This window comes from Sinocyclocheilus anshuiensis, unplaced genomic scaffold (genome assembly GCF_001515605.1).
Source record: "Sinocyclocheilus anshuiensis isolate Anshui unplaced genomic scaffold, SAMN03320099.WGS_v1.1 scaffold1105, whole genome shotgun sequence".
In the NCBI taxonomy this organism is placed as follows: domain Eukaryota; kingdom Metazoa; phylum Chordata; class Actinopteri; order Cypriniformes; family Cyprinidae; genus Sinocyclocheilus; species Sinocyclocheilus anshuiensis.
The window spans coordinates 166,284-190,864 of NW_015558596.1; the positions used below are offsets into that span (position 1 = coordinate 166,284).

Consider the following 24,581-nt stretch of genomic DNA (forward strand, 5'->3'; position numbering starts at 1 on the left):
AGCACAATACATGTCTCATGACGAGTCTCCCCGTGGCGGGTAGCGCGAGAGCTCTCGCACACACTATAAATACAGGCAGCGGCTGGAAGATTTAATTGCCAAACGCTCCTCAGCGGAAGAAGTTCGATTAAATCTTTTACGCCTAAATTGGACTGCTATCACAAACGATGGACAGCAAGGCTGTAATGTTTTCGGCACTTTTTCTTGTTTGGCTTACGTTCGTAAACGGATCCCAAGGTAAAATATTAAGTTTTTTTTTTAAACCTTAAACTAATCCAAATATTAACTGTTTACTCATAGTATTGTAGTGTATAGTATACTATTGTACTGTACTGTACAGTATGGCATGGCACAGTGCAGTATAGCAATGTGAACTTTGGGTGTAACGTTAGTTTTGTTGTATTTAAAGGTTAAGTTGTAATGGTAACCATGAAAGCTACATGATGTGTTTCATACTGTATTGATGTGACTTATGTCCTCTGTCCCATTTAGCATCATTGGAAGTGGGCAAGCTTACCAAAGCAACAAATGTCTCGTGGTCATCTTACAATTTCAAAACAATCCTATCATGGGGACCTAAACCTGTCAACTACACATATACAGTTGAATTCTCAAGGCAAGTACACAAATATATCATTTAAACTGCATAGCTTTGCTTTGATCTTGCTCTTTATGGTTCATATTAGCAATATTTTGTGATTTAAAATTCAACAAGTAAATCTGTATTGATTGAAACTCTAAAGGACTATTCTAACCAACATGATTTTTCTCTGCAGAGTTGGTAAGGACAAACTGAGAAACCCTCACTGCATTAGAAGCACTGAGACGGAGTGTGACCTGACTAATGAACTGGACGTAAAGGGGGTTTATTCTGCTGATGTCCTGTCGGAGTCTCTGCATGGGACTTCTGACTATGTGGAGCCTCCATTCACCAGATCAAAGAAGTTCTGTCCTTATAACGACAGTGAGTGTCCAACCTTGCATACTCAACTTGTATATTAGACTTCAAAAGTATTACTTCCTCCTTCGAAATTCAACCAATTTTGATTTAAAGCAGTTGCTTTAATATTTGTACAAATCTTTTTCCTGTAGCTTTAATTGGAAGCCCTGAGTTTAAGTTGAAGGTAAACGAGAACAAGACTGTGCTGATCATACACAACCCCATCACTGCTCTGCACAAAGATGGCAGATCTCTGAACATCCGTGACGTCTTTAAGAAAAATCTCAAGTATAAGATTGCATACAACAAGGCTGGAAGCACAGGAAAAGTGGGTATCAGCACTTTTACTAGCTATAGATGCTTTTCAAGATTACATGCCATGCATTTTTTTTAATTAAATGCCCTCTGAATCATAATCATTACATGTTTGTTGGTTGGGCTGTTTTCAGAAAATGCTAATTGTGGATGAGAGCAAAGCAGAGTTTAATAATCTAGATGAGGATCAGAGTTACTGCTTCAGCGTGGCAGCATACATCCCCTCCCGTAAAGGAGACAAGAGTGTCGGAGAGTGGAGCCTCCCCAAATGCTCACCACAGGAGCACAAGATGCTGTTTGAGGGTAAGTTTATCATCTAATACTTGACCGCTTATTTTTGACATTTACTTTTCATATTTACTAGGGTGTTACACCCATTTTAGAGACCGAGGAAGGCGTCAAAGGAGTATCTAAGTATTCCAAATGATTCAATTTTTGCTCAAAGGTTTAGCTGTCTAGAATTGCAGTGTTATGGAAAACTGGAAGGTTGTTAAGCATGAAGAGGCCGGATCAGGGTCAGCTAGCAGAGTAGAGGAGGGAGGATGACACACACTGCCATTACTCACACACTGACCAGGGGCCGACAGCTGTGCTAAAATGACTCCGTTCAGTTGTGTGGGAACCTTTCTTTCTGCACTTGGAGTTTTCAGACATGCAATATTGAAGCACCGATTTCTATTATATAATCTATTAATTTATTATTAAAAAGCTAGATGCTGTTTTGAAAACTATTTAAAGAGTTAATAAATTGAAACTTCTGTTGAATGGTTATTCAAGGTTTCCAAACTCAATTTTATAATATCAGGGTCAATGCTGCTTTATTGTTAATTTATTAAATACATTTATTTATAAATTATTAATTGGCCAAACTAAGCTTTCCACTTAAGTAGAATGCATTCGAATTATTTATGAATTATGACTGTTTTGTAAAAGTATGATCCTTTAAATTTCCTCTTTCTTCTCCATAGAGTATGGACTGGCTGTGATTGGAGGAGCAGCGCTCATTATACTGGCTTTTGTAATTGCTGTAATCGTTATGATCGTGGTTTGCTGTAAACGAAGACTAACACTGACGGCCAAGGAAACCATAGTCTAGACTCTGGCATAAAGGAACACAACATTTCTGCTGCTTGAGCTGGGAACTGGACGTACAGCTGGACTGTAACTGTTTTTGCACTGAGCGGGACTGTGTGTCTGTGTGTAGCACATCTTCTGCAGTACAGCACTGGACTGGTTTCTATGAAACACTAACACTACATGATATGTTGTACATATCGGACCTTTGCTTTTATCTTATTATGGATGAATAGAACTGTATTTGTTTATTAGTGGCATTTATTTATTTTCTTCAGAAATACAGGTTTATTAGCTGCTTTGTGTATAGTTTTATATCTTGTAGAAAATATTTAATGCTCAGAGTATATAAATATATATTTTAAATGTGAGTTGTACTTCTAGGAACTTCACTAGATGGAGCAAATAAATTATACTTGTCATGATTTTTTTTTTTCCTTTTCTTTTCTTTTTCTTTTTTTTTGAGGTACCAAAACTAAACTTCAGAACTTAGTGCTATCATTGACTTATGCTTTGTAATGACTTGTGTAAAAGGACTTGCACTATCAAAAACGAGGAAGAACATGCTCTGATGCAGTAAATCCTCCTTTTTTTTCCATTTTTAAACCCAAAAAAAAATCCTAATGGCAGAGAAAGCATGTTCAGATTGTGCAACACAATCTGAATTAAAAGGAACAGAGCGACACTCACTGGAGAAGAATAAGTGTTGCATTCTCGTCTCAGTAGCTCACCCTTGTGGTAAGCTACAGTGAAGATGTGAAAGTCTTTGTCTTTTTCTGCTCAAACCTTGAAACATATAAACTAAAATGCAAAAAATTGTGCATTTGTGAATGTTCTGTTTGTGAAAACAGAAGCCTTCCAAATCTATATATAAAAAAAAAACTTGTGTAAAGTTAAAATAACTCGAGTAAAAAAAAAAAAAAAACATTAAAATCAACTAAGCAAATCTTTGTTGCTTTTAAAATACCACACAAGATAATTTCATTATATGTGGTGTAATTCAGTAAAATGAGTAAAACATGTCTGTAAGGCACAATGTATCCAATAGGTTTTCAAACATATATTATTAGGCTGCATTATCTGTTAAAATAAATTTCCCATAAAATTCATACAGACAGCTCATTACACTAATGCAGTTTCCATATTATCAATACTGTACCAGTGGCATGCAACAGTATGTTATTGACAACTCCGTGATAACACATGCCAGTGACCGTTCCAGTTTCAAAACACAAATCAAGAATCACAACAAAACTCACAACTTTTATATTACAATTGCTTGATTGTTAAAAGGGGTATCAAACCCATTTTCTTTCCTTACAAACATCTTTTCAGGTAATGCACAGTAACCTCTCCCTGAGAGATATTTATCCACATTTACAATCCTTTCCCTCAGATGAAGAAAAGCTGTTTTTCAACGACTTCTAGAAAGAGTTACGATTTCATTAGGTACAGAATGATATTGCTTCAGATCCACATTTAGGCCCAGTGTCATTATTATGATCCGAACTCAACTGTTTCCTTCGTGATGGGTTTAAACTCGTAGTTTCCTCTTCCATCCATGTGCAAGTAATACTGTAGTGTAGAGAAACAAAGAGTTTTAACTTCATAGCACTTAACTTGAGGTTTTCTAATGAATTCTGCCAACTGTATGATGAAAGACAAGGGTAAAGTTGTACCTCGTGGTGCTTCCATAGTGATTTCCTGTGGGAGACTGTGAACAGTGTGATTCCAACCTGAAAGGAGAAAACAGATGATTCCAGCTGAGCTCAGGGAGACAGATGTTTCTAAAGCAAACTCCCACAGGAGCAACAAATACATACCTAACATCTCACTTTTGACAGAAAACGAGCATGGTGGGGTGAGCACCTGTTGTAACTTCTCATCTTAATGTCATGAGCATTTGCCTCCGATTGTTCTTCTCTCACACAAACATTTTTGCACTCATTGGGTTTAAGAAGATCTGACTACCTTTCGACAGTGGCTGTAGATGAAGTCCTCCACATCCACGCTCACAGCACTGGTGCACTCATCCAGAATAGCAAACTGGGGCTTGTGGTAAAACAGACGAGCCATCTGTGCAATTCAATAAGGAGATATGAAATATATGGAAATTTGGAACTTCTGATCTTATATAGGCCACATTAATATCTGTCTCACGTAAAAGAGAATGATTTAAAAATGCAAGGATCAGAGCTTACAGCCATCCTCTGCTTCTCTCCTCCACTGAGGACATCCATCCAGTCCTGCACAATGTCCCAGCTGCCCTCTCTCTCAAGGATATGTCCCAGCTGGACATTGTCCAGATATTCCTTCAGCACCTGACCACAAGTACACAATATATAACAACAACACCATAAGCACATTTCTTAAAGGGACAGTTCACCCAAAAATTCTCAATATTTATTAATTTTCATGTCATTAAAAAAAAAAAGTCTTTATGTCATTATCACCAGATAATGATTATAATTAAAATAATGATTTTTGCATATGATAACGTTCCAGACTTGGAATATAGCACACATATCATATGGACAAATTTGATGCTGCTTTTTTCCTTTTTTGGAGCTTCAAGCAACATGTAAATTAATATATAAGGAAATAATTTTCAGTTTTCAGTGCATTATTGTTCTAAAGGAATGGCTTGTTCCAAACCTGACAGATTTCTTTCTCTGTACTTAAAGGTAAACAAAACTTTGACGCTACAAAAAAGGTAAAGAGATTGTAAAAGTAATCTATATGAATCAAACGGTTTAAGTCTTCTGAACAGACATGATCCCTTTATATGATGAAGAGATTTCATTTAGGCTTTTATTGACATATAAACAATTGAATAACACACATAGAGCACAAATATCATTCTTCTGCGTCAAGCAAGTAAGGTTGAGCTTCCTTTTTCAACGTATGTGGATTGTTGATCAATGTTTATATGTGAATATAAGCCTAAAATAAATCTGGTCTTCATATAAAGTGATCATGTCTCTTCAAAAGACTTGGATTAAACCGTTCAATTTCTTTTATAATCTCTTCATGAACTTTCTGAAGCAGACCTGCCAACCTTGGAATATTTGTTTGAGTACCATCAGTGTGATGGGACGGGACACAGGGTTTGGGTGGGGGGGAGGGTTCATATATTATGGCTAATGTCAAAATCGTAATTGCACAACGTGCAAAATGCAAGATTTAATGTTAAATATTTTCCGAAGGTTAGCAGGTCTGCACTCAGTCACACACACCATTAACCACGGTTTTTGGTTCGGTTCTGATGGCTTGGCACAGCAGACAATTTTTTTGCGATTTGAGATTTAAAATGCCATAAAAAAAACAAACAAACAAACAAAACAAAAAAAAACAGTACACTTCTGTACCCTGTAGACAAACATGGATTATGACATGTCTACTTCCAATTTCTTTTGAGAGAAGTATTATTTTTATGGACTGGCCATTATTTAGCGCTATGAACACATGTAATGTCTGTTTCATTCATACTGGATGCCACAGGACCAGAAAATCCACATATGCATCACAGAAGTAATATAACTCATGACGCTCCAGGAAATCAGTGTAACTGAATAAAAAGTATATATAAATGCTTTGAATGATGATACATGAAGACAATAAACACTCGACTGCGACAATATATAGTTTATCTGTGTTCTTCAAGCCATCTCGGGTATTTTCATAATAATCATGTATATTTATAATCCATTGCTAATCAACTTAGCATTTTTTACAGCATGGAATATATTTTCTGCCTCATTCTGTGATAAGAAGCCACATAAAATTTGTGATAAGAAGATCATAAAATTGAATGATTTCAAACACTCGACTGATGTTGCAGAGTAAAAACATGTTATAATGTTCTCTTTTGTTGGGCAGCTTCTCATTCCAAGTCATTACCAGGGAAGATGTTCGGCACGTGTTGCTTTTTCAAATGCACATAACAAGCGAGGAGGCGTTTCCTCGTCTCAGCACACAGACTCACAGGTCAGCGCTACGCATGCGCCGCTCAGAAGTGACGAACGCGGAAGCGCAGGGGAGAGATCAAAACAAAACACTTATTAGAAGTACAAAACGAGGATTTGTAAAGAAGAATGTCGGAGGATTTCGATATAAGCCAAGAGAAGACTGGTTTTCCTTTGCTAAAGTAAGGAAACTTTGCTTCCTTTGCTCCTGTTAACAAACGTTGGTTTTCACCAGACTCACCGGCGCATGCGCAACGCTGAACTCATATGACATCCGCCCGGAGCTTCCGTGTAGGACTGTTGGCGCAAGCTACATTAAAGTGATTATTACGTTTTGAATATGGATATTTTTCTTACAAAAACGCATCGATTCGCTACAGGAGGCCTTTGTTCAGCCCCCGGAGCCGGGTGAGACACTTTTTTTAATGGATGGGCGCTTTTTATTTAACTCCTTTTGGACTGATGCACGCAACACCCGCTGAGTGGCATTAAACAGCTTGAAAGAAGTTTTTGTGGAATGGACCTTCAGTGAAGGAACCTAAATCCCTTCAGTTTTATTAAAGATATCTACATTCGTGTTTTGATGAACATAGGTCTTATGGGTAAACAATGACAGAATTTTCATTTTTGAGTGAACCATCCCTTTATAACACATTTTGCTGTCCATTTGATTATGAAACTCACCCGATCGGATGTTCCTTTCTTCTTTTGGTCTTCATGTGTGTCAGGATAAATCACCTGATCTCTAAGGGAACCCAGTGTCATATAGGGCCTCTGAAGAAAATACAAACAAATAAACCTTTAAAATATTTTCACATTTAACCTGCTGCCATGGAAGACCTCAATGTGAACAGGGCAACCTGAGGAACATAGAAGAGTTTCCCTTTCTGTGGTTTTGTGAGTTGTCCTCCACATAGAGGCCACAGCTGGGGAAGCAAATAGACAATATAAGCAAACAATCAAAAAAAATAAATAAATAAATAAAACACTGAGGTTTCTAAAGCCACATATTTCTGCTGAAGATAAGCTCTAACCTCTCCCAGCACTCTGAAGAGTGAACTCTTTCCACAGCCGTTGGGCCCACAGACCAACACGTTTGTCCCAGATGACACCTTAATGTAAGGAGGGAAAGGTGGTAATTACTAAAACCAGATCACTAAACCCTGTTTTACAACCTAAATAACAAGTTTAGACTAGGAAAAGTTTATCTATGGAGCACTAACCTCAAAAGACAAGTCACGGATGAGAATGTCTCCATTGGGCGTCACTAAAGGTATGTGTTCAAACCTGTGGATGAAAGGATACATCTCAGTTTGAAACACTGACGATACACTGGGTTAGACACGATGTCTACGCTTAGAAAAATAACAAACAGGCCTTGAAAACAGAATTACATGAATGCATAAATGTTAAGTAGCTAACTATGATGGCTTGCTTGATGTTTATTTAGTGTGTAGTATGTAACTTACTTGATAATGTTGTCTGCGATGATGATTTTACCTTTCCCAGGGATAAGAGGGATTTTCTCTACTGAATCATCTGTGAAAAAGAAAGAAAGAGAGAGAGAGAGAGAGAGAGAGAGAAAGAAAGAAAGAAACAAATAATAAGATAAACTACCATTCAAATGTTTGGTGTCATTCAGATTTCTTTTTTTAAGAAATGCATACTTTAATTCAGCAAGGGCATATTAAATTTATCAAAATTGACAGTTAAGATATTCATAACAATTAATAAATGCTGCTCTTTTGAACTTTCTATTCATCAAAGAAACCTGAAAAAAGTAAAACAAGCTTCCACAAAAATATGAGGCAGCACAGCTGTTTTCAACATTGATAATAATAATAATAATAAATGTTTCTTGAGCGGCAAATCAGCATATTAGAATGATTTCTGAAGAATCATGTTACACTGAAGACTGAAGTAATAACAGAAATAAATTACACCCTAAAATATATTCAAACAAAAAGGTTATTTTAAATTGCAATAATATTTCACATTATTACTGTTTTTACTGTATTTTTGATTAAATTAATGCAGCCTTGGTGAGCATAAGAGGCTTATTTTAAAAACATTAAAAAACTTACCTACCCCAAACATTTAAACGGTATTAGTATCAATTCCTAGAAACATATCTTATGTCACAAATATATGCTTAAAACAAAACAAACACATATCACACAATAGTCCAGACCTTTAATTCTCTGTGTTACCATGGTCCGTTCATATCTGCCTGAATTCAGCTCCTTAAGGACTTCCTGAATTTCTGTGATCCGTGCAGTGAACCTAATAAATGGATTCAGACTCCAGATAAACACACACACATACTCAAGCAAATGAAAGACAGACAGCAGGTGAGCACTGATAAGGGTAGAGATAATGGATAGCAAGAGGAACAAGCAAAGAATGTATGTACCCGAGGCAAAGCACTCACCCAGACAGTCTGGTCATCTCTCTGCCTGCCAGGACGATCCTTCCCAGGGCCTGCGCCAAACTAATCAACATCCGCCCACTCTGGTAGTAGTCCTGCAGCGTAAAGCAAACATAGAAGAACTTCTATCTTCTGTGCAAACATTTATCTAAGGAAATCCTTACTGACCCAATAAAGCAATCTGACAAAGACACTGATGACAATGAAATCTGGAGAGTTCAAAGGTCAGTAATTAAAAGTGAAATTATTATCCGGATTTGCATACAGTAGCATATCGCCACTGTACAGTAAAAGTGATTTACACAATTTAAACTGCTACCATAAAAATACAACAAAATAAAATAAAACAAAAAATATTTCAGCCTTATTAAACTGTGTTCATTCATACTCACTTCCAGTCGCTCAGAGTATGTGCTGTTCACATGCCGCTGGTTTGTGAGGTCCAGGAATGGCCGGCTAATAACCAGGTAGCCCACCTCACAGCAAGAACAGAAACATGCATTACGTTAATAAGGTTTAATGTGATCCATGTTAACTTTAAAAGTTTATTTTGGATTCTGCTGCCATCTACAGTAGTTGTCCATATCTGCTTACATTTGGCTATAATGCTGTCCACGACACCCATTGAGAAACTAAAGTGTATGAAGCGACTCAAGTGGTCCACCTTAAAAAAAAAAAAAGTCTGATTGAAAGCTTCACCAAACATTTTGTTCAGATTAGTTCATGGAAATCAAAACTATTTTTATTTTCCTCACCAGTTTCTGGAAGGTTCGATTAATAGTTTGTTTTTCTCTCCTGTTTCCATTGTAGAATGCAATCTCCTCACTGAAACAATACACAGAAATCATGCATCCTTCATAAAATACCTCAGGAGACAAACAGCCAGGCAAAGAGATGGAGTCCCATACATACCTGTTAGTGATGAGGCGAGAGTTGACGTATCTGTACTCCCCCTCATACCTCTGCTCCGTTATGGTCATCTTGCCAATCGGTCTGCGCAGTCTTGTCAGGAGCAGACCAGAGAACACCAGATAGCTCAGCAAACTAGCGGGACCCTACAGAAGAGCCAGCAGAGTTTTTGAAACTTAACACTATAGAGACTGAGGCGTTGAATTAGCCTGTGATTTCTTTGAAACAACACTTACAAGAGACCCAATGGCTGTGTTCAATTTGCAGATGTAGATCAATATGTCTAGCAGAGGCTGCAGGAAAAGGGAAAGTAATCAAGCAGGCTCAAACTGAAGACATCCTAATGTATGGTTCAGAATGACAGGAAATGCTTTGCTTTTGCACTTTTTGGCTGTTACGCATTGAGTGTCCCTCTGTATTACCTTGCTGACGTTGGAATAGAGGTCCACCACACTGTTACAGAACTTCTCCACATCTTGAGTTATCAGCTGGTCTGGGTTGGCAATACGGTTGTCCAGGTTGCCAATTTGATAGTATGTGAACCCCCTGTTGTAAGATATAGTGTTGTAAAACAGCAGTGCAGCAGATATCATTAAATCAGTAACAAGCAAATCTTCAACCAGAATTTAAGAATTGGCTTTCCCTGTCATTTCAGTGTGAATTTGAATTGGATTGACCAAATCTCACAGGATGTTAAACTGGAAATTGTATTGGAATTTACTGAATTATAATTTAAAAAAAAGACTGCATTCTAGGAAATGTAACAATAACGTAACGATAGTTAACTATAGATTTCAGACACTTTACACATTTGACTAACTATAAGTAACTTTGCAACTACATGTCATCTAACTCTCATTAATTTGCAATTGGATGTCAACTAACTCTCATTAAAGTATTAGTAGACTGTTATGTTAGGATTAGTAGAATAAGTTGATATACTTGCAAAGTTACTTATAGTCAGTAGAATGTCTATTGGGAAACCATTAAAAAGAAGTCTCACCTGATATTAAACAGAAAGTCTACTAATAATCTAATGACTGCTAGTTCACGTGTAGTTGCAAAATTAATAGGATGTCTAAAGTGTAAAGTGTGTATTATTTTATACTGAAATTTAAAAGACATTTTCAGTTCAATTTCGACACAACCCTGATTTTGGTGTCCACCTTATTTTTAAGGTAAGAAGTACAGACATGGCCATTTTTAACATGAATGTGCGAGGCTTCTGGTGTCATTAGTTTCCAGTTATTTTAGCTGCAAAACAACAGTATGTTATGCTCCTTGATGTTGCAAAATGGTATCATTATCATATTAATTTAATTTTATTACATTTATTATTGTAATCAAACACACTGGATTGCAGCACAAATAATTTACTGCACTTTGTTGTTCTTAGTTTTTTACTAGCAGCTAATGAATCGGAAGTCTCGCGCATTCACAGAAAATTGCTTACTTCTGCTGTAAAAAATAAAGTGGATAAGAAGAGAAAGACATTATAAACAGAGTCAACTAAAAATGGACAAAAATAGAACAGAAACATTCGGCTGATGAATATAACTTACGTCAAGTAGTCATTGTAAAGGTGATTGGTAAGTCTCATTCTGAAACACAGCTTCAGTTCGTTGAGTCCCAGCTTTAACAAGTTATTCACTAGAGATATCTGACATGTCATAAAACACAAAAATAGATGTGCTTTAAATAAATTTGTATGAAATATGTACAGTTAAAGATATTACATTCCTACAGCTACAAATTTTTTTCAACACATTATCTTTAAATAATGCATAATTACCGTTTATGTTATACTTTCTACATTTTAATCACATTTTATAGAACATATGATCTGTTATGATCCCTTTATTGACATTATGAGATGATATGATCCCTTTATTACTTAATACTGAGAAAGAAACATCACATTATCATAAAAACGATATAGATAAAGCCTTGTCAACCGGCTTAAAAAACAGGACACAGTAACCCTGTGCAAAGTTTAGACCACTTACAAAAGGCATGACTGTGATAAAGTTGACCAAGTATCTTTTGAAAGTGGTTGTCGAACGTCCAATAATTGCACTGCAAACCACACACACACACACACACACACACACACACACACTGAAGAACAGTCATTTTGTGCTCGTAGTCTACACACAGTACAAGAAAAACAGGACAGACAGCATTTAAGTGATCTGGCATGTTCTACTGGCAACGGCACCCAGAGTAAATCATACCACTGAGAAATGCACTACAAATACAACAGAAAAAGGAAAAGGAACCTCCTAGTAACATACATAAACATTCATAATCATGACTGAAGATCAGATGAGATGCACATGATGCATTTGCATATAAAAAACATCCCCAAATATGAGACTGCACATGAGACTGTAGTCTTACAGCACGTGGTAAGTGTGATCAAGGATCTAAAATCCTAAATACCTCTCAATCATGGTCCCATTATGTATCATCCAGACGTCACAGTAAGTTCTGGCCATGAGCATGACAGCGATTAGAAGCAAATATCCTGACTGGAGAGAGAAAACAACCAATAACACAGCTGTTTATTTAAATTCTGTCACAAAATCTTTTGTATTTCACCTAGATCAAATAGCCAGTGGAATTAAATGACAGTAAGTATACAGAGATTGAAACATACACTGACCTCTTTGCAAAAGGTTTGTGGCAACAGGATTTTCATGATATGACAAATGCGCCTGAAGAACACCTTGTCCACCGCAGCTTTGTCAGTCTTTCTGTCCTTCTGAAAATGTGAAAATAATAGTAATTATAATCACACACAGACATGTACATGTACATGTACACACACACACACACACACACACACACACACACACACACACATACATACATATACATATACATATACATTATATATATATATATATATATATATATATATATATATACACCAAAACCTACTCTACTACAAATTCCTGCTTAGATTTAGACTAAGGAATATACTAACGTCATTGTCCAGCAGTGGTTTTGATGCCCCTTTCTCTCTACAAATAAACACAGGAATAAGGCATTAGAAAACAACAAGCTTTGAAATCAATGACACTGAGTTTCAATGTAACTCGTTTCCAGAAGCACGTTAACGTCTAAATAAATGAATGCGTCCCATGTCAATGATATTTCAATGTCGAAGAGGTCGTACACCGAGTAAATACATGGCAACAGGCATAAGAAGCAATTATCTTACCCATTGGTTTCCGAAGACAGTCTTTGTTTTAATACGTACACGGCGAACAGCAAAGCACCTGCGATGGAGGAATTGCCGGCTGTCAGATACTTACTAACAGCCGCCATGTTCAAAATGAAACCAATCAGGAAGCGACGGCGGGCAACAAAGGTCCCACGTGGTGGATTTCCTCTTGTTTTTTCAAAGCACGACTGTTAACGGGGAGCTTCTATAGGTCTGCTCATGCCTAAACTCACACAAACACACATAAGCACACCTCAGAAACATCACACACACGGATGTATAGTCTACACACCAGTATTGAAGCATTCAGCCGCAAGGTGTCGGCAGAGTCACGCCATTCTTCAAAGCGCGCTCAACATTTCTTTTGCTACGTTTTTGATCTGCTTTTTTATTATTTCATTGTGATAGACGTGTATTAGAGTTGTGATTAATCATTAATAAGGCTAAACTTTTTATTTCACATTTCATCTGGTGTATTTCCCCAATTTTCCCCCAATTATTCCATGTTACAATGGAATCCACCTCCCTGTCTCTCTTGACCATTAAATTATATTTATAATAATATTGATTTCTTTTTATTAGAAAGTCCACAATTTATATTAAATCATGTGTATTGTAATTTTTTTATATTCTACATCGGTAATCAGTGTTTTATTTATTATAATTAGTTTTCTTCCCCATTATCTCTCCCTTTTGCTTTTAATTTTTACTGCCTGTATTTGGTCATTTGTAATTTCGATTCAGCTGTGCATTAACTGTTGTCTTATTTAAAGTTAAAGAATGCCAATATTCTATCTATCTATCTATCTATCTATCTAGAGAGAGTATCTATCTATCTATCGAGAGAGAGAGAGAGAGAGAGAGAGAGAGAGAGAGATTTAATTCATATGTTAAGTTTAAAGTTGTAATTTCTGTATTATTTTGTGCACTGGAACCTAAAATAACCATGAATTAAAATAAGTCGAGTCTTTCTTTTTGATCCAAAATGTTTAAAGTATGTATTTTGTCATAGGCCTAATATAGCCTTACGGAACAGTTAAATGCTAGAAAGAATGCTGACCGTAATGCCTAACATATCACCCTAATGTTATCTCTAAACGAAATAAAGCCCCTTTATTATTATTGTACACTATTCCAGTCTCAGAGCAGCACATGTAATTTTGACGGGGAAAACAAGCGGCTTGTTCTGCCGCACTCCGCCAGCCAATAGGAAGTTTGCTTTGAGGGCACGTGAGTTAGTTTTGAGTCAGCCAGTGCCTCAGACAGTAAGTTTTTCTCCCGTCAGTTGTGATGTGAAGAGCGGTCCGTCTGCAAGCTACTCTTTTGAGATTGTTTTATGGATTTACATAGGATTAACCCAATTAAGTCTGCAGTATGATGTTCCTCATAAACTATTCAAGTAAGTACCACTCGTTTGAGACACTAAACACAACAAGTAATTGTTAAAGATTATGTGTGAAGTGGTTAGCTAGCAGCGCTAAAGTGTAAAGCGGCTACGAAGTGGAGAACAGTTACAGTATTGAGAGGTATTAGTTATTATATACTAGTTATATAATTATATATTAGTATTGACTATTATATATTAGTTATAAGTTCGGGTTGTCACAACGTATGTGCTCCCTAACAGTCAAAAAATTATACACTTAATCAAAATACAGGATTTTAATAATATATAAGTGCGTTTTAATGCTTATTTGTCAATTTAATATTGACGTAAATCCATTATTGGCCCTATTCCACCTCGTGTCTGTGTTTTTTTTTTCTTGTCCATTTCCTCTCGTATTACTGAATATGGTTAGTTTTGAGTGACAGGTGGTCAAGCCCCTGTTAAATGATAAGATCGGTGCATTGCTCGCATTCTGTAGCAGACGTGCGTCAGCTGTAGACAAAGGCTGTCACGTATCAAGAAAACAGTCCTGATTACAGGAATTACATGTGACTGGATGATGCATCCGTAGATAACTGGGTCAAGTAGTATGAGGTCTTGAGTTCTAGTTGTTCCTAGATCATCATAATGAGAGTGAAGAGCTTGAATGAGAGCCCTTTTGGGGCTGTGGAAACTGGTTTTAAAAATTAAAGTTCCTGTTTGCTTAGAAAGGCAACCCTGATATTTTGATGAACTTATAACATGGCAGGATGAACTACATTTTCGGTATGTAGCCTAAATAAGAAGAAATGTGTCCGTTAGGTGATGTTTATATATCCAAACTAAATCAAAATTCAAGTAACACAGGCCTAATCCATCTGGAGCAACCAAGGTTGAGATACAGTAACTTACTCAGGCCCACATCAGTGGGAAGTTATAGATCACCCTTGTGGGATCTGAATTTACAACCTTCAGTTACCACTTCAGGGTGCTCATTTATAAAATGCACATACAATTGGATTAAATTCTAAATGCCATGGATTTCATTCTGCCAAAAGTGAGGAACAAATTGGAATGTATAAAGGCAGAATCTTATGTGAATGTATTCTTGTGCATATGCCAACTAAAGAGCTTGCATGCAAACTTTTTGCACACTCATATAACAGTAATTAAATTAATCCAACATGATTTATACAAAATATTTTTTTGAAACAAAATTATCTTATGTTCACCAAGGCTGCATTTATTTGATCGGGAATAGAATAAAAACAGGAAGATTGTGTGAATCATTGTTACATACATATTAAATGCATATTATTGCTGAATTTTAATATGCTCATTTGGTGCTCAAGAAACATTTCTTCTTGTTATTAATGTTAATAGTTGTGCTGCTTAATATCTTTGTGGAAACCATCATACATTGTTTTCTGGATTCTTTGTTCAATAAAAAGTTAAAAAGAAAGATCTTTTTGTAATATAAATGTTTTTTTTTTCTCTGACACTTTTGATCAGTTTAATGCATCCTTGCTGAATGAAAGTATTCCTTTTTTTATTTGTGACCCTGGACCACAAAACCAGTCTTAAGTCGCTGGGGTATATTTGTAGCAATAGCCAAAAATACATTGTATGGGTCAAAATTATAGATTTTTCTTTTATGCCAAAAATCATTAGGATATTAAGTAAAGATCATGTTCCATGAAGATATTTTGTAAATTTCCTACCGTAAATATATAAAAACTTAATTTTTGATTAGTAATATGCATTGCTAAGAACTTCATTTGGACAAATTTAAAGGCGATTTTCTCAGTATTTTGATTTTTGTGCACCCTCAGATTCCAGATTTTCAAATAGTTGTATCTTGACCAAATATTGTCCTATCCTAACAAACCATACATCAATGGAAAGCTTATTTATTCAGCTTTAAATTTTGAAAAATTGACACTTAAGACTGGTTTTGTGGTCCAGGGTCACATTTTTACTTACCCCAAACTTTTATTGTAAATGGTAATGTTTCACAGTTTCCACAAAAATATTAAACAACAAATATTTTCAACATTGATAATAATAAGAAATGTTTCTTAAAGGAACAGCTCACCCAAAAACTGAAAATTGTGTCATCATTTACTCATCCTCAAGTTGTTCCACACCTGTATACATTTCTTTCTTCTGCTGAACACAAAATAAAATATTTTGTAGAATGTGGGTAACCAAACAGTTTCTGGTCCCCATTGACATCCATAGTATTTTTTCTAGGGGTGCTCCGATTGGCTGATAATCACGTTGGGATGATTGATCAGCGGTCTCTAAAAAGGCTGATCTCAAAAAAAAGATCTCAAGTGCAGCGGCACGTCTCAGTCTCTGTCCGGCGCGGGTGAAATAATTATAATGCTTCACCTTCATATTTCTTCATTAAATAACTTACAAAGTAATTTGAAAACCTTGTGTGAGACGTAATTTCACAAACAGCGTGAGTGTACTGCGCGCGCTCTCTCTCTTTCTCTCAAAATACACAAATGTCTTCAAATCACCACACATCGCGTCTGTCTATAAGCGAGCTGCACGCTGCACAGTTGAGACAGGAATTGTCACTTGCACAATCGAGGCAGTGTCACATCGTCACTAAAGTTTATAAATTGCATTTCTTTTTAATTCTTGCCAGTGTTTAACCATTCAGCGCCCGCGCGCTCTCCTGTAGACCGTGCGCTCATGCACACTCGCAGCGCACACACATAATGCCAGGTTCACATTACTCCATTTGCAGTGCGTATGTGGTGCGTATTTTTTCCGCGCTCATGTCAACAGATTAGAGCATTCACACTGCACCTGAGAGTGCAGAGATCGTTTCCGCACCGAGTCTATGTTTGCTGCGCTGCAAGCGCTGGATTAAAGTTTGAGCTTTTGAGCAACTTAATATATAAATCTATAAAAAAATATAAAAAAACACTGAATAATGTGTTGCTTATATTTATTGTGTTTAAACATGTCTGTGAAAAACTGTATTACTGTACTGTGTAAAAAAAGAATTGCAATGCTGAAAAAGCATTTTCAGTGACAATGTTTGGGTTTGAAATCAAAATAATGGATAAATGTTGTGTTTGTGGTAAACAGCCACGGATCAGTAGCGGACTCCTGTGTGAAAGTATCACTATAAATAATTTTACATGATAAAAAGAAGGCTTTAAAAATATCGGTATCGGTGATCGGTCTCGGCAGATACTGCTTTCTGTGATCGGCGATCGGTGATCGGCCTCAAAAATTCTGATCGGAGCACCCCTAATTTTTTCCATACTATGGAAGTCAGTGGGGACCAGTAACTGTTTGGGTGAGTAAATTATGACAGAAATTTCATTAATGGATGAATTATTCCCTAAATAAAGAGATATTTCAGGGCATTCTGCAGATGGAGTTGAGGCCTGTGTACACATTGCACTTAAATTTAACAAATTGTTCATAGGAACATTTCGCAAACTATCATGAGTTCACATTCTACATGTGTTTATAAAGGCAGCTCCTGATCATAGGCTTCAACATCCCGTATACTTTATTTAGCTGTATTAATTGATCATCAGCTTTTTGTCTCGCTTTGCCTTCAGCTCTCCACTGGCAGGAGGGCGCTTGGATCAGCGGCTGAGGTGGCTTAGTAACGTCAGAAGCGGCTGCTGGAATGTTCCATCAGAGCAGCAACAGTGGGAATAAGCGCTTGACAAGTGGTCTCTCCCAGCCCAACATCCCTGTGTCCCTGTCCCCTGGGTCCAACAAAACGCTAGAAATGGGCCGCAGCTCTAAGACGAACCCTGTCAATGCTATGGGCCTTGACCACACCACCACCGCCCCTGGAGGGGACCCCGACTACATCATGCAACTGGTCAATGATGTGCGCAAGTTTTCTGACGTGCTGCTGAGCCTAAAGGAGGCTTTTCACTCCAAAGGTGAGGTTCTACTTAACGCTTGCTACTTCAGATGCTTTGAAAAGCTCTTTGTTGCTGTGCAGCTGTGTTTGATCTTGTGGTATCGCAGTTTCTTTTAAAGGTGCATATGGGTCAGTCCATGCTGATGTAGTAGGTTTGTACGATGTGTTAGTGTTTCTCATTCCCATCACTGGAGGAGTGCCACGTCTGTCAGGATGCCTCGGGTAAACTCCTGGCTATCCTGCTGAGAGTGTTTCTTTTCTGCTGCACAAGGCATCTCTGAAATTTGCCTCCTTGTGGTAGAACCCACCCCTCCCCCCTAAATAGATATGACTGCACTTGATACACTGAGCTTGTTGTTGGTTATTTCTGTTTGCATTTTCAAGGCACTTTATGGAGAACTATGTGTTCCTGTTCTGCATTATTGGAAACAGATTATGTTCCTGTTAGAGGATTCCTTTTAGAGAAAGTTGCTGCGATGAAAGAATGAAAAGCCGCTATTATGTTGTCTTCAGCAGTAAAAAAAAAGCATTTATGACAGAACTCTGGAGTATAGATAGTGACTGGACAATTATGGTTTGTGGTATATACACATTTAAATACTTTCCCATGTAAGAATAGCCAAACTGTCCTACCCCCAGTAGGGAGTTATGATGTTTTTCTTTGCAAAAAGCATTTCACCACCTAAAATGGTGGTCAGCAGCTAAACAAGTTTGGTAGCTATAGATTTGCTATTTCTGTCTTAAATATGCTTATGTGCACTGTGAATGTTTGTTATTGGTCATATTTAAGCAATAATTCATCTTTTTAAAATGTCTTTTTAAAACACTTTAGTCCGACTGTTATAATCATTCCAGTTTATTTTTTGCAAAGTTCAGCTAACAGACCAACACTACTGGTCAAACAGTTGGGGTTAGTAATATATATTTTTTTATTTTATTCAGCATGGATGCTTTAAATTGATTGAATGTGACTTTAAATACATATATAATGTTACAGATTTAAGTTTGTAATAAATGCTGGTCTTTTGAACTTTCTATTCAAAGAATCCTGAGAACAACATTGTTTGCAACATTTACATTTTTAATAATATTAATATTAATATTTCATATTATTAATATATTTTATAAAATATAATATAATATATACAGTATATATATATATCATATAAAATAATATTTAACATTTTTGTTCACAATATATATATTTTTTTTTTTGATAATGTAAATGCAGCATGGCAAGCATAAGAGACTTCTTTCAAAAACATTGAAAAATCTCACCGTCCCCAAACTTTTGAACGGTAGGGTAGTGAAGTATTGCAGGTGGCCACAACAAAAACTTAACACAAATACCAGCAAAACAAATGGAATAAATAATCTAAATAATCCATATAAAGATTTGGTGCATATTTGGTGAATATGAACAGCTAATTCTGTTTCTCAGTTGTTCTGTCAGTGCAAATGGAATTCCAGCTGCTTTTATTACAAATGTTAAACTGTTTGGTTAAGTTTTGATGAATGAGATTCTCCACACCACCCTCTGTCAAGCGGCCCGGTGACACTTCCCACAAGCACATGCTTTTGACCTCCCCACTCTCCCACTGGCCTGTTCCCTCTCAGTGGAGGAGATGCTCACTGACCCTCTAAACGTATGGATTCATCCTGTCTGCACAGAGATTGATCATCACAGCTCTCCTCACCTCCCTGGCTGTCATTTTATGCTAGCTAGGATCTACAAGGCAGCCAGGAGGAATGCTACAGGAACTCATCTGCGTGCTTATTTGCTCTGCAGTCTGAATGCACGTCACACACGAGATTTTTGAAGCCACAATGTGGTTAATTTAAGCTACAAAAACTAGGGGCTTGTAAAGTGTTTATCAGAAAACTGCAGTCACAGTACTTTTTTCGTTAGTGTTTATATTGATGACTATGAGCTTGGCTCATCACTTTGATCGGTTTGACCAAACTCTTCTCGTTCCGTGATTCCTCCTCCGCCATGAAGCCCCCTCCTCCTGCATACCCCAAATTCCTTCAGAACAAATGTTCACTTGTTGCTATGGTGCCTTCGATTGACTTGTTAGGTGTGCGACACATGAAAAATGACTCTTCCTTGCTGAAATTTCTGAATGTTTTCAAAGGCACTTTTCACCTCAGTTGTGGTTGTTTGACTTTCTGGCAGCCGGCGAATTTATAAGTAGTGAAAAGTTGATGTAGTCAAATTTTTCTTAAACAAGTAGCCTCAAAGCAAACAAAAAGTCCAGTTCACCTTGAATCAATTCTGTAAGTTTATATAAAAGACAAACACTGAGTTTTGTTATCTGAATTACGATAAATCAGTCTACAGACCCGGTGCATGGAAGAACATAATACTTCCTGGTTGTTATCATAGCACTTTTCAAACTCAGAGCACTTAAAAGAACCTCTTCCTCACAACAGAACAGCACATTCTTTCATCTACCCACATGATGAGCGTCAACAGGCCACAATACACTTCCACTCACTCTGGACGTGTTTCTCTAAAATCACAGAGGGAATTATTTGATATTTAGCCTAGCCCTTCCAGTAAAAACACCCCACCCTTCTGAATGTCCAACTGTCACGGGAGTTCAACATTACACTAAAAACATCTCAATGTTGGATTCAAAGAAAAATCACATTAGGCTTGGCTCTCGGATGTGTTTTGACAGAAGAAACAACAAAAAGGGACCATTTCTGACTTTCTTGCAGGATGTGCACAGCAATCAGAGAGTTTTACTGGGAAATATGTTGATCTGAAAGAAGGAACCTACAAAACCATTTAACCCTCTGGGGTCCGAGGGTGTTTTGGGGCCTGGAAAAGTTTTGACATGCCCTGACATTTGTGCTTTTTTCAGTTGCTTACAAACATTTGAATGTCTAAAGTTTAATAACACTGTAATCAGCACAAACTGGGCTACAATAATATGTGAGCAGCATGTATGTACGTGATTGTGTTTTTGAGAAAACAACGTTTATGCGTGCTTGCATATTAAATCGCAATCGCAATATTTGTAAAAAAAATCGCAATTAAATTATTTTCCAAAATCGTTCAGCCCTAACCTTAAGCGTGGGAACTGTGTCCAAACAGATCCAAGCAAAACAATCTGTAGTTTAAAATAGCTTAGGTCTTTCTCTTTTCTTAGACCTGGTTAAAAAATAGTCTTCCAGCAGAGTTAGTTTCCTCCAGTCGTAAAGCTCTTATTATGGTTCACAAAGATTGTACACATAAGCCACGTAAACACTGCAAAGTTTTGGGAGTGACGACCACATTTAAACGCGGGAGTACTATCACTGGTATACACGCAATGGGTCTCTCTCGACAGTAATATATGGGTTTCCCCTGACCACAGGCCTTGTGGGTGGCACTATGGTGCAGAGAGACAGTATCAAAATTTCTTGTGTCAAAAGAGTCTAGACGTGTTTCTGTACCTTGAGTCTCACAAAGAGAGTGGTGTAACTGCATTAACAACTAATCGTTCAGTTCAGTTATGTACACACTCAACTGAATGACACACCATGAGTAAATGATGACAAAATGTTCGTTTTTGACTGATGTAATTGTTTTTTTGTTTTTTTGATATTGTATGGGTAGGTTCTGTATGGACATACATTATTCATTTTATTTGTACAGATCTAAAAAAAAAAAAAACTGAATTCAAAAACTCTGCAGATACACTGGTTTTAAATTTAAATAGCTGGCCCAGTGGTGGATTTCATTATTTTTCTTCATTCCCAACTTTCATTCACCTGCTCTCACACTTAAAGCTGCAGTCTGATAGATGTAAAACAAATGGGGGGTTCAGGCATAAAAAATACTTTTTTCTCATAGCTGGACCTGGCGAATAAATTGTTTTCGTGAATGCACCAGCCCGCTGGAGGTCTTGGTATGGAGGCCCCCTTGGCATATTGTAATGGTGTTAATCTGAGGATGTGGACAAAACCCTCTAAAATGAAAAAGTGAAAAAATACACCCATCCTCGTGTAACGAGATTGCTTCACAGAGTTTTGCGGGTGGCACCATTGCCGAAGCCCCCATGGTAGGCGATATAATGGCTCGCTGCGCTTGTGAAGTGGAAAAGAGAGATTTGTTGGGCAGTAACTTTCCCACTGAAGGTGAGGGATGTTTTTGTGTGGGCCTGTGGTTGGGTAGCATTTCCTGGGGTGTGGATTTACAGCCGCAGTTCAGCAGATTGGTCATGGGGATGTGCCAGTTGGCCCATGAAATCCTAGCAAAGAACAGGGCCATCATTAGCGCTGGATGGAGAGCGTGTTTTTTGGGGTACATGCAGTGTTGGGGAGTAGCTAGCTACAAGTAGCGACGCTACTAGTGTAACTAAATTTTTCAGTAACTTTACAGTAGCGACGCTACTTTTAAAACAGTGTAGCTTTTCCTGTAGCTAACTACTTCTTCCAGCAAGTAGGCTTGCTGCGATAGACGGTGTTTTCGGTTATACCAGTGTTAAGCCGCAACACCAGTTATGTAATTTGCCTACTGCGGCACCGCCCCCCACCGTCGTTTAGATTTTTTTTTATAGTAACAAAAATCATTTAGCCTAGTTCAGTTAGAGGACAGACACTTTTAAAAACGAAACGCTCAATGCAGCATGCCGAACTGTGCGCAAACGACAGTGCACCACGGAGCAGGAGTCAGATTTTATTTATCATGTGAGGAGGTCGGTTACGATGACGAACTGCAGTCAGGTCGATACCCCGATGAGGACGACGAGCATGCAGATGAGCTTCCCTCAGACGGTTTCTAACAGTTTGTGTTTGAAATTATTTGGTTATGCAAACCGATTGTTGCAGCAGCTGTCCGGGTGGCTGGTCTCAGACGATCTTGGAGGTGAAGATGCTGAATGTGGAGGTCCTGGGCTGGTGTGGTTACACGTGGTCTGCGGTTGTGAGGCCGGTTGGATGTACTGCCAAATTCTCTGAAATGCCTTTGGAGACGGCTTATGGTAGAGAAATGAACATTCAATTCACGGGCAACAGCTCTGGTGGACATTCCTGCAGTCAGCATGCCAATTGCACGCTCCCTCAAAACTTGCGACATCTGTGGCATTGTGCTGTGTGATAAAACTGCACATTTTAGAGTGGCCTTTTATTGTGGCCAGCCTAAGGCACACCTGTGCAATAATCATGCTGTCTAATCAGCATCTTGATATGCCACACCTCTGAGGTGGATGGATTATCTCGGCAAAGGAGAAGTGCTCACTAACACAGATTTTGACAGATTTGTGAACAATATTTGAGAGAAATAGGAAATTGTGTACATAGAAAAAGTCTTAGATCTTTGAGTTCAGCTCATGAAAAATGGGGGCAAAAACAAAAGTGTTTGTTGCGTTTATAATTGCGTGTATATAGTATAATCGATTGTTTGCTGATTTTCAGTTTTATATACCTATTTAAACTTTGTGTTATTTTCCTAAGTAATTTATTTTATTAGGCATATATGGTGTATTTTTATTCGTTTTGTTAATAAAAGTTCTATGAGTTTGACGTTGTTGTTGCTTGAATTGAATCAATGCCGAATTACCGCTAATTTGAAAGTGAAAGTAAAACGCGCACTGCCCTCTTTCAAGCTATTTGAAAGCCAAGAAATCCGAGGAAAAGAGGGAAAACTCAAATGAACAATTGCTTAATGCCCAATTGTGGCAATTCAATTGCCACTAATTTGAAAGTGAAAGTAAAATGCGCATGGCATTTTACAAGCCATTTGAAAACGAAGAAAAGCGGGAAACTCAAACAAACTAAACCCCCCCCCCCCAACGGTGATACCAGTATTACCGGTATCGTCACACGTCGATTAACCGGTGGGAAAATTTCCTCAAAACAAAGATTAAAATGCGGTCTACGTCGAAGGCTTAAAGCACATACAGGAGGTGAATAATAGCCTTTTTAAACTGATTAATTTTTCTTCTTTATTGCACTCTAGATCAGATGTCTATTTTACAATGATATAATCTGTCCCCACACAGTTTTATAATGAACACTAATCGAACAGAAAATAAAATCGCGATATAGTAGTGTGCTTATCATTTGGCAAAGGATGGTTGCGGCGGGATTCACGCAAAGTGCAGTGTTTACGCGCGCAGCTGATGATTGATGTCTCCATTCACAGTCAGTAAATACCACATGAGCTGTGAGTTTAACCTGCTTATTTTATGACTCCTCCGTATCCAGTTTAAGTTGCATACATTTTGTTCTTGCATTGGTGTTACGTTTGTAGCAATATACTAATATAACTAAAATAACTATTTAACTATACAGTATTTTATTATTGTGTGTAGGCATGGGCTACATGAGATTTTGACGGTATGATAACCGTAAGCAAAAAATATCACGGTTTCACGGTATCACAGTATTGTCATTACAGCTCTAAAATGTGTTATTTTTAAATGACTGGGTAAAAAATGTATTTATTTATTTT

General features: G+C 37.4%; 3 protein-coding genes across 5 annotated transcripts in view; 2 read left to right on the forward strand and 1 right to left on the reverse strand.

Annotated features, from left to right (window-relative positions):
- The first annotated feature begins 58 nt into the window (after positions 1–58).
- LOC107680051 (tissue factor-like) lies at positions 59–3,066 on the forward strand. The gene is made up of 6 exons (XM_016475813.1): positions 59–237; positions 493–616; positions 777–964; positions 1,093–1,268; positions 1,390–1,558; positions 2,224–3,066. Exons 1-6 carry the CDS (start codon positions 168–170, stop codon positions 2,349–2,351), a joined length of 855 nt encoding a protein of 284 aa, XP_016331299.1. The 5' UTR covers positions 59–167; the 3' UTR covers positions 2,352–3,066.
- A 249-nt stretch (positions 3,067–3,315) lies between these two features.
- Positions 3,316–13,188, reverse strand: abcd3b (ATP-binding cassette, sub-family D (ALD), member 3b). Its single transcript, XM_016475814.1, has 23 exons — positions 12,858–13,188; positions 12,621–12,657; positions 12,297–12,395; positions 12,074–12,162; positions 11,638–11,707; positions 11,194–11,291; positions 10,054–10,177; positions 9,868–9,924; positions 9,635–9,777; positions 9,478–9,547; positions 9,294–9,386; positions 9,115–9,198; positions 8,726–8,817; positions 8,486–8,577; positions 7,764–7,833; positions 7,518–7,581; positions 7,329–7,406; positions 7,155–7,220; positions 6,979–7,068; positions 4,531–4,650; positions 4,301–4,405; positions 4,009–4,065; positions 3,316–3,904 (listed from the first exon to the last, which is right to left on the reverse strand). The coding sequence occupies exons 1-23, from the start codon at positions 12,962–12,964 to the stop codon at positions 3,827–3,829; spliced, it is 1,983 nt and encodes a 660-aa protein (XP_016331300.1). The 5' UTR covers positions 12,965–13,188; the 3' UTR covers positions 3,316–3,826.
- A 962-nt stretch (positions 13,189–14,150) lies between these two features.
- LOC107680050 (rho GTPase-activating protein 29) overlaps positions 14,151–24,581 on the forward strand; it is a 62,991-nt gene continuing 52,560 nt past the window's right edge. For all 3 annotated transcript variants that reach the window (XM_016475809.1, XM_016475810.1, XM_016475811.1), the window contains exons 1-2: positions 14,151–14,259; positions 17,820–18,155. In XM_016475809.1, the coding sequence (XP_016331295.1) occupies positions 17,891–18,155 (265 nt within the window). In that variant the 5' untranslated portion in view covers positions 14,151–14,259; positions 17,820–17,890. The remainder of the gene's footprint in view (positions 14,260–17,819; positions 18,156–24,581) is intronic.